The 11,270-nt window shown below is 32.4% G+C and overlaps 1 protein-coding gene across 1 annotated transcript in view; it reads right to left on the bottom strand.

The window, feature by feature from the left end:
* Window positions 1–4,948: 4,948 nt before the first annotated feature.
* The window catches only part of LOC106456895 (transmembrane and TPR repeat-containing protein CG4050-like), a 108,290-nt gene continuing 101,968 nt past the window's right edge, over window positions 4,949–11,270 (bottom strand). The window contains exons 19-21 of the mRNA XM_022382681.1: window positions 10,123–10,224; window positions 7,248–7,331; window positions 4,949–5,685 (exon numbers count right to left, since the gene is read on the bottom strand). Coding sequence (XP_022238389.1) covers window positions 5,398–5,685; window positions 7,248–7,331; window positions 10,123–10,224 — 474 coding nt within the window. The 3' untranslated portion in view covers window positions 4,949–5,397. The remainder of the gene's footprint in view (window positions 5,686–7,247; window positions 7,332–10,122; window positions 10,225–11,270) is intronic.

The raw sequence follows: 11,270 nt of genomic DNA, 5'->3' as shown, positions 1-11,270 counted from the left end.
AACACATTATTTGTAATAAACAGAATAACAGAAAATTAGGTATACATTTTCAAATTTACAGCAGTTTAATGCTGAAAAATACATTGTATTTTGCAAGCAAATTTATGTACACTTTTAATATTTCCCAACTGCAAATAACAAGTGTTACTTATACACAAAAGCAAATTGAAACATATCAAAGCAGACACACACTTAACAAAAACGTTTACTTTGCTTTTGTAGCCACCACAGAGGAATTTTTAAAATCACCATATATCGTAAAATAAATCATTTATAACTACTATTTCTAAAGACACTACACCATACTACAAATACAACTTCAAGCCTCTAATATAAATATTACCAGAAACATTTTCATCAGCTATAGAGTATCCCCCGTTTTCATAATATAATCAGCTTCCAAACTAGTACCCCACATGTTCATGAATTATCTGAAATCCCCGTATTTTCATACAGTATCTAGCATCCCCATATCTTCGTAAATTATCTAGTATCCCCTGTTTTTATGAATTATTTAGTGACCCCTTGTTTCACAAATTATCTAGTATCCCCTGTTTTTATGAATTATTTAGTGACCCCTTGTTTCACAAATTATCTAGCATCTTTATGTTTTTATGAACTATTTAGTGACCCCTTGTTTCACAAATTATCTAGTATCCCCTGTTTTTATGAATTATTTAGTGACCCCTTGTTTCACAAATTATCTAGTATCTTTACGTTTTTATGAATTATTTAGTGACCCCTTGTTTCACAAATTATCTAGTATCTTTATGTTTTTATGAATTATTTAGCATCTCCACGTTTACATAAAAAATCTAGTATCTTTATGTTTTTATGAATTATTTAGCATCTCCACGTTTACATAAAAAATCTAGTATCCTCGCGTTTTCACAAACTAACTGGTATATGCGTTTTCACAAACTATTCGATATCCCATGTCTTCATAGAATCTCTAGTATATCCATCTTTTCGAAAATAAACTATTTATTATTCCGACGTTTACATAATTATCTAATATTCACACATTTAATAAGCTATGTATTAGCACTACTTTTTAACAAATTATTTATTATCCCTTTATGAAATTTACAAGGTTACCATAAGCCAATACAGCACAAGTTTCCACCAAATACTTTTTTTTTAGACATATAACTAGTGGTGAAGATAAAAATAACGATTTTTTTCCCTTAAGATTTCTACTTTCAATTTTCAGATGCAGAAAGCTAGAAAGAGATGTAAGTTAGTGCCTCTTTGACAAATAAGTTACATTTGAGACTTCACTTTTTCACACGCTGATCCCAGTGGGCTTGCGTGAAGTATTATACAGAATAACCATGGTTACTAACAGAGTAGTAACGTTTCAAAACGCATGTCGCACTAGTAGAGTTATGTCAGTAGAATAAGTATATATAATATATATATATAACGCCTACAATATAGGTGTCTTGCATCATGTTCAACTCCAACACGTTCCTCTAGAAATATTTCACATTGCAAAATATAAGTGTCAAATATGGATGAAATTTGTCAAATGTTTTCCGAACACGTACTTCCACTTATGGAAACAGTACATACAGTAAGTGGAAAGAAGTACTAACGCACATTAGCGATGAGAAATGGTCAAACTTATCACTGCGACTTTCCGAAACATTGACCAACGTGGCCTGGTGAAAACTATACCGTTCAGCTGGAGGTTGTTGCTTAGCTACAACTGATGTACCGTGAACAGATTAATCTGCTATCAAAACATGGCGCTTAATAAGGTGCACCGTTGAAATTTAAAATACCATAAAGAAAAATATATATATATATTTATGAGTGGTCTTTTATCTAAAGTTCCTGCTGAACATAAACAAAGCGCTTTGTTGGGAACTATAGCATTGCCGGTTTAATAAATAACAATGGAAAAGTTAGGAGCAACTATAAAACTACCGGGAAAGTTTATAAATTCCAGTACGTCTTAACGTAGTAAGAAATTATCCACAATAATACTTCTCGAAACTGCGTGCGCTTTCGCCTATTTATATATAATTGCTGAAAATTAGTTACATTAGATTAATATATAAACGCTAAAAACACATACACAGATTACGTTAATAGTAGAAATAATGTTAATCAGCATAGCACTTTAACATTTATGATACCAGACTATCTGTTATTGGTTTTATCTTACTTACCATATGCTATTGTCGATTGTGTAGTAATAATTGTTAGTTACAATACACCTCAGCGTTATATGATGTAACAATACCGCAAAAAAATACGACTACTTTTCCGGGAGTAGGTTTTCTCTGACCAAAAGTCAAATACATCATGATTAGGTAACGAGATTACAATAAAACTATGCAAATAAGTTTCATTTTGGGTTTTATTGTCCGTGAAAATAGATGATCGGCATTCCTGATTTCAATTATCAGAAGCATTTTTAATCTGAGGAACTGATTTAGGTAGCTTTACTTTTTGATGGATGTAACGGCATTATATCAGACTTTTATTTTCCATTTTTTGATAATGTTAATCAAAAGGTGGAAGAGCACTGGAAGACGATAGGAAACTAATTTTTAAGCGACTGTCTGACGCTATTAATGGACACGATTCACGACTTAAACCTTCCACAACAGTCATGGTAATTTTACATTGTTCATAACCTCGGTACTTTCAAATGAATTCTAAACTAGTATTATGTTTTAGATCTTAAAACAAAACATAAAAAACGAATCTTATGCGATTTTAATTCCAGGAAAAAAAAAGGTGTTTTGAAATGTAAACTAATCAAATTTCTTTTCCATTTATTTGTATTTCCACGATTTTCTCGAAAAGGTGTAAAGCGCCAAAAAAAAATCAAAATTATTATAGTATAAAAAACCAAAGTAATTAATAAATTTTATTTCAGTGAAATTACATCACGGATATTATAAAAATTAACATACTTTTACACCTTCTAGAAATTATGGAAAAATATACTATAGAAAATTAATTCGAGTTCGAAAGACGAAAATCAGACGACATAAAAATCGAAATTGTTATCGGGTAATAGGTTCTAACGGCTGTCTTATTTGAGAAAATAAAAGCAAATAAGTCTTAGAGTCGTTCACTGTTGTTCACTTCCTTTAATGGTTTCATACCCTAGCATAGCAACTCAGACATGTTGGAAGCTGTTGCTTGTTTCTAAAGGCTTTGTGCTTTATTTTTTTAACTGTCAGTGAATTAGAAGGCCATAATGTCAAAATCAAGCGCATGGCCGAATGTCAGATGAAAGTGACAAATAAAACTTGAGACAGATTTCGAATCTATGAGTTAAATTTATGGATTTTTTAAGAATTAGTGACTGCATAAGAATCTATTAACTTTGAAGGCGGATGTGAAACAATCTCTGTGAAAACTTTTTTTTGCTATTTTCTTTTCAGTTGTAACCCAAACACTTTAGCACTGTTGAGCTTCGTATCATAGCACAAGTCTACTTCAACAACATATATGTTTGAATATCTACATAATACAAATGAATCAACTTGATTATAATTACTATGAAAGATTTTGTTTGATGATGTTGATAATATTACATGTCTTTTATAAATTACTGAAACAATAATTGAAAAACAACAAAGTTTAATAGATATAATTGGCTTAATTTGATTGGTTAATTCACTTACTGAACTATCAGAATTTTACATTTAATGTTGTTGTCATATATACATATTATGTTCTTGTATTTAATTTGTCATTTGCTTCACTTCAGGAAAAATGACAACTGAATTTATTAATCAGTAATCAGACACAAATTCAGTTGTTCTTTTCTTTAAAGAGGACAAGGACCTTTCCAAACAATGACACTTTAGCTAATCAAAACTGGATGATCGGAATCGTTTGTTGTTCAACACTATATACTGGGTAAATACGAATGAAAAGCTAACCCTTACATTCTTAAATTTAATCTGGTTATACACGCAATAATAAAAAATATCACATCAAGCGACCGTTAGTTTCGGTTCTATCCTCTAGATGTGTTACGTAAAAATACGTTGATTAAACAAATCTGACTATCTGTTGACATAGCCCCAAGATACTTCATATTACATAAATACGAAGTGTGTGCTGTGGCTGAAAGGTTATTGGAATAATAATATGTAAACGGTTTTCTGCTGTAGTTCGGGGTGAGTTATAAAATTGTACTCAGATTGGTGCACATTTTCAACTGAAGCGCCACCTATCTCGATCACATATCAAGAATTTCCACAGTTATACTGTCATACTCTATGGTAGTCGTTCTGGAATTATAGCATTTTCATTTGGTGCAATTATTTTGTGAACTTCCTGAACTTTTTAAACCACTTTCAATGTTTATCCCATAACTTTTTTTTTTTCAAATAATGTTATGAGTTTGAAAGGTATCGGAATGATACGGTATTTAGGTATTTTCAATGTGGACATCACTTTGGCTAAATGGCTAAGTTAGAAAACCTCAAGGTTCAGACATAGCGGTCAATAATTTTAAATTACTAGCAAGAGGGAGGGCAACCAGTTAGTAGCACTCGCCGCTTATACAACTATTTTTAACAGAATAGCGGTATTGATGTCACTTTTATAACACAGCATATCAGAACTCAAACCTTGGATCTTCCGAGCTGCATCACATTAGCCACTAGGCCTGGCTAGAGGAATCATGTAAATTTTATAAATATTGTTATTAGAGGTCGTTCATTTACTGAAGTTGTGCCCGTTCGTAAAGTCAGTGTCTTTAAAAAATTTTCTCGTTACCAGATTCTTGTCTCATGATTCACATTATGTTGTACTTAAAAATACATTTACAAAATAAAAGAACATAATTTTTTCAACTTTTATAGAGGCAGAGTTAACTTTTACCAACAAATTTTAACTTTTATTATTAAAGTTTCATGTGCGACTATAAAATATTATTGTAAAATGTTAGAATTTATGTGAACAGGTTTTTAGTTTTCACGAAAAAAAAAAAAGACGAATTATCACAGTTTCCATTAATTATCATGGAAACATTTGTATTTTTTAAGAAAGGTGTCATGATCACATACTGGGAATATTTACTGCACTGAAAAACACCATTTAATAATTTAGTAAAATAAAACAAATACCTGTAAAGGTTAAGGGCTTGAATTGAATATCTAATGTTGGCACATTTTTGTATACTTTCCGACCCATTTCTTCATTTTCTTAAAGGAAAAACTCCTCTCAAGTAAGTCTTATAACTTTCCATGTTTTTAATGCATTAATGTTTTAATATTTTCGTTCATAAAGACAAGTACAGTAAATATGGCTGCCCCATCTCACGAATACCTAATGCAAGTTGATGATTTTATATCTTTGTAGTTTTAATCATGTACTATTTGCTTTCTGGACAACAGACATCTTATATTAGTCTTCAGATCACCTGAACGCTGGAGACGATGGTAGCTGCTGAAGAACACCTGAATCACGTGGTACGTCCATGTTATTTAAATGATCTTTTTCATTGACCTGTGCTGCCATCTGTCGGAGCTGACGTCTTGTTACCTCTAGATGTTGTCGGATGTATTTTGTATTCGGACTGAGCTTAAGTGCTTTCTGAAAACAAGCCTCGGCCTCCACCAAACGTTGTCGTCGGTAGTACACTACACACAGATTATGCAGGCCTTGGATATTGCCGGGATCTGATTGGAGGATTTTCATGTAACACTAGAAGCGCAGAAAGACCAAAACTAATTACTGGTAGGTCGAAGTTAACAATACAAAATCATATAACTAAATAAAAATCTGTAAAGAGTACTTCTTATATATGTACGTCTGTTTCTTTTCTATAGCGCGGAATAAACGTTATTGTAGAAAATAGTTTGGAATTTTGTGTTAAGTCCAAAGTTTCAGGTCGCTTGTAGTGTTAAGCAGGAATTTACCGGAATATATTTAGTTATCTTTGAAAGCTTTGCCATTCTAAACAACAACAAAGAGATAAGCTTCTTATCTTTGACGGAATCCTCACCCAATTTAATCTGTCTAAGAGAAACTTCCGGCCGGGAAGTATTAAAATTAAATGTCATGTCCAAGTCGCTCCCAAAAAGCTACGATTTCAAACGATTTGCTTCTTAGGTGCCAAGTTTATTTTTTCAGCCCTACCCCACAAGGAAGTGAATATTTGATATGCTACCATATCAACAGCTTTTGAATACATTAGTTTGAAATATTATATATCATTTTTAAGAAATTAATTTCCTAAGCACAACTAGAATTTTGCACAGGAGTTATCTAACTGTATAAAACGAGTTAAAATAAACAAACAAACAGAAATAATATTAATTAGCTAACTTCTCACTCATAACGAAAAGCATTATTATATTTCAAGCAACTCAATCATTGGAGACACGTAAAATACTAATAGCAGTAATTTAATAGAAATAACAACAACAACAAAAATCCATTCCCTATAGATTTTATTTTTATTCTTAAAGAAATGGAAATATGGCTGAGAAAGGTTGTTGTTCATTTGATACATGACGGGAAGTTTCAGAATCAATCAGATAAATTCAACAATATCATAAAACCATTTCGACATTTTTGGGTATATTGGATAGAAAGTATCCTGTTATGTGGAAGTCAAAATCACCGCATGACTTAGATAGAGAGACAGATATATATATATATAGATAGATCAATACTGGTATTCAATATTTTCAATCTGAACAACACCTTATGCGACACATAGGCCAAACAGTAAGATCAAAAAGCGCTATAGTTCAGGTATAGCTGTTTCTAATTTTGAACTATTGACTAGAGAAAAGGCACACACTCAGTAGCAACTGCCGACATAAAGGATTTCGTTTGAACTTGAGCAGAATAACGAGACTGACTGTCACTATTATAACGCACTCACAACTGAAAGCTCAGAACGTGTCCAGAGGCATCGCGGTGCGAGCTTTAGACCTTACGATACGAAGACCAACTAGCTAGCCACTAAACCATATCCGAATAATATAGGGAGATAAACAAATAAACGGATAACACAAATTAATAGATATATATATACAAATAGATATTGAGATGGCTATAAACAGATAGAATGATAATTATGCATAAATGTATAGATCTAAAACTTATGTGCAACAGTGAAAATTAGAATTTAAGTGAAAAGCATAGTTCTCCAATCTCTCTACATCGACTTCCAGGTACGGAGATTGATATCAAAGAAAGAAGTTCGTTATGTACAATGCAAAGATTAAAACGATAACTAGATCTGTAGAAGTTACCTCTTCCGCTGCTCCCAGATCTCCAAAATGATTGATGTATATGTCTCCCATCAGAATCAAACCCTTCCCATGATCTGGTTGACTCTATAAGAAGAGAAAAAAATTTAGTATTCTTTATTTGTTTAGGATATTCGCACAAGGCTACACAATGGCTGTCTACGCTAATCATCCCCAATTTTGAACTGACAGACTAGAGGAAGGTAGAGAGTCAAGAGCACCCACCGCTAACTCGTGGGCTACTTGAATGGAATAGGTGTATTTGACAATGACTCTTAAAACATACCCACGCCCCAAAGGGTGAAACACAATTTCGTGGCAACAGAACGTGAATCATAGACCCTCGGATTTATAGTTCAGTACACTAACCACTAGGCAACATTTTAGTACAAGTAATATAAACATTTTATAAATGTAAAATAATGTAGGGATTGCAATGCCAAAAAAGAATGCAAACACGAATATAAGAATAACACAGCTATACATAGATCATCCATAAAAGACTTTCAAAATTACAATTTAATGTTATACTGTTATACGAGTACAAAATGTTTACGAGGTTGGTCAATTCGACCTATCTCGTAGCGAGAGTCTGTAATAATCAAGATATGTTTTGACTCAACTTGGTTTTCCTTGTACGTAAGTCATAGGCTGTTAGTTATACTACAGTGATGCATACCCTGACATGACCATGATATTATGGTAAACAAATTGCATACCAATAGTCAGAAATATATAACTTCCAACTGCACTAATATTAGAGTCAAGTATGCATTTGACAGTGTAGCATTAAATTTTAATATCTAAACTTATATTGGAATGATCTATGCATAGCTGTATCATCCTTATATTCTTGTTTGAATTATTTTTGGGGCTGCCATTTCTACATAATTTGGCATTTACAAAATGTTTTTTATTACTTGTTTTGTGACGTTTTATTCCCCTGACTTAAAGTTAGTGTATTCTATGAATGTGTGTAATAAAATTTAATATTATGTTTATTGATTTTTTTCTACTCCTTCATTTCATACATAATATAGGGGTTGACTCTCTAAGGACACCAATTGTATAGTGTAAAAAGCATTGAGCATTCTACATTTTATAGTCATCTAATGTTCATCTATTATTGGCTTGGAATTCCTGTTTCACCCTGTATCTAAGGTTTTTAAAGGAACACTAGATTTCTCCAATAAAGCTAACTTTAAGAAGTAATGGTAACATCGTTCACTAGAATTATGATTTTTATTTTAATTAATACTAGTAATTACGGCTAAGCGATGACATGGTGCACTGCCCAGAAACACATAGAGTGGTCTTAGGTTTAAACTGACGTTAGTGATAAAGTAGTTGTAGAGTTATCTCGATTGAAAAAGAAGAAAAAGAAAGATGAACAATTTGGTGGGTTGGTCACTTTCTGGTTTGGTATCTTAGCGATGGCTTCTTTCCTTGTTTTCGGGCTTGTTGGCGATCATCTTTTAAGGTAAAACTCTCGGTCATTGTTGATTAGTAGTGTGCATATTTGTATTATGTCTATTGAGTACCTTGGCCATCCCTACATTCACACACACACGCACACACACACACACACATATATATATATATATAGAGAGAGAGAGAGAGCCTACCGACTCCATGATAATATATACATATAGGAACAAAGATGAGGTCGCAGGCTCTACAGCATTAAAAGTAGTGTTGTTTGATATTTATCAGTGATCCTTTGATACACAGCATTTTGTTCATGATGGTAACAGAGATTATGGTGGGATTTAAATCCATGACACAAAATGAATTATGCCTTAAAGGCATACCTGTTCTTACATAATGCCACCATGCTGTAAAATGTTCCAATGTGTTACTAGATAGTTGCCAAATATTCACTTCAGTAAAGAGATTAATTCGCTTCATTCAGTCATGCATGAAGTTTAATATTTCGATGGACTTTTTATTGCCCAAAATGAATGTCTTAGTTCAGGTAATCAGATTTAAGTTCTTCCGGCTATTTAGAATTGGGAAAATAAGTGAAGCACTCATATCTCCACAAGCTCACGTTCACTGTTTATTCCTTACGTATTAACAGAAAGAGTTTGTAACTTTTTTTCTAGTAATCTGTATCTGATTTCTTGTTACTTGTTAATCACAAAGCTGTACAATGAGCTATCTGTGTTATGCCTCTTCAGGGATAGAACCTCAAAATTTAGTGTTATATAAGCCCTTAAGTTTACCGTTGAGACATCAATAGGGGATTCTATTTTTAGCAAGGTGATGATTGGAAAACCTGAACACACGGTATTAATTAGAAAAACTATTACTGCATTTTAATAATTTAATTCAATGCACCTTCCGATTCGCAATAAATTGTTTATGTTGTTACTGAAAATACAACATATGTTCACTTAATTATTTGAAACCCTGTGGAGGTTTCATTTTTATTTTTCAATTGAACTGAATTTATTTTTTATGTATTTTTTAATTATTAATAAATATTATTCCTCCGGTGGATCAGCGGAAAGTTTACGAACTTACAATAGTGGTGGACAAAGCACAGATATATCAGTGCGTTGTTTTGCGCTAAAAAACAAAACAAGCAATAAACAATATCCAGTATTGGTTAGCTACAGGTACCATCTACACACACATTCGTTGATATTTATCAAAACGAATTACTGTAGAAAATACATTATTACGGTAATTTCAAACACACACGAAAAGAATACTTAATAACAGAATGTTTTGATGAACTTCAATCACTAGGTAAGTTTATATAAAGGATAAAATTCATTAGATTACTGGTCATTTAAAATTGCTAGTTTACAAGAGGAACAACCCATGTTCTTCAGTTGCAAAACATATTGTATAATAAAATGTAAACACATACCTGTAGAAGTCGTTTAAGATAGACAAAAGCTTCCAGTGGTCTGCTTTCTCCTGATAAAAGCAACGCTAGATTGAACAAAGCACTTCCGAGGTTTGGACGTACCTGAGAGAAAAAAACAAATAAGTAAAATTTTGTTGGCTACATAAAGAAAAAGAATCCCAGACACCTTTATACTTCATTTATGTTTCGTTAAGGTGTCTCTAGGGCCGAAAATTGACTTTTTACAGATTGCTTTCAGCTAGAACCTTTGAGAATCAATGCGAAATAAGGTTTTTTTCCCATAGAAGAATGAAAAACACCACGCTGGAATCTTCTCATAAGAGTAAACTATACCTCCGAAAAATACATACCGGTTTTCTTTAAAGTCTTGATTAAGTTCTAGAAAACACTTCAATATTTTAGATATCGCGTGGGATTTAAAGTTTAAGCTTTTAAGCTCTGAAACATTGGAAATATATGGCACTAATTTAAATCGGACAAGTGAATTTAAAAGTTAACACCGGCTTGATATATATATAATTACAATCGAAATATTGGAACCACTTCGTTGTTATTCTCCTCTTCAGCCGCCTAATTAAGTATCAAAGTAGGATGTCTAAAAATATCTAGAAATAGATATTACGAAACATAATCAACTTAATCGATAAAAAATAACATACATATGCTTGTGTAAAAGTATATAACGGAACACTCGAATCTAGAAAAAAGAATATAACCTTTTTTATTATTTTCTAAATACATTTCAAGTGAAACTGTTTGAACAAGTTGATAATTATTATTTATAATAACAAACATTACACAAGTCCACAAACCATAGACTAAACTCTTTGGCTACTCTTATCAGACAGAACAGTAGGATTTGATCTTTTCTCTCCTAACGCACTCATGACCCCAAAGTTCTGAGCATGATTATTATTGTTATTTTGCTGTAACGGGATTTAAACGCTGCCCCTTAGACCCATAGTCCGGAACGCTAACCCCTGGAGCAAGCTGAACCATGTTTAAAGAACCACTAACTGTATTAGTTCGTTTGATTACCGCTCTAGAGTTACGTCGTTATTGGTTGACTTGGTGACTGTACTAGTAAATAAACTTCGTATTCCGAGAATTGTTTAATCTCGAAGTCTAGGTTCAAGGGAGGTCCAGTT

Source organism: Limulus polyphemus, unplaced genomic scaffold, assembly GCF_000517525.1.
Source record: "Limulus polyphemus unplaced genomic scaffold, Limulus_polyphemus-2.1.2 Scaffold269, whole genome shotgun sequence".
Taxonomy (NCBI): domain Eukaryota; kingdom Metazoa; phylum Arthropoda; class Merostomata; order Xiphosura; family Limulidae; genus Limulus; species Limulus polyphemus.
This window is presented reverse-complemented; position numbering and strand designations above follow the sequence as displayed.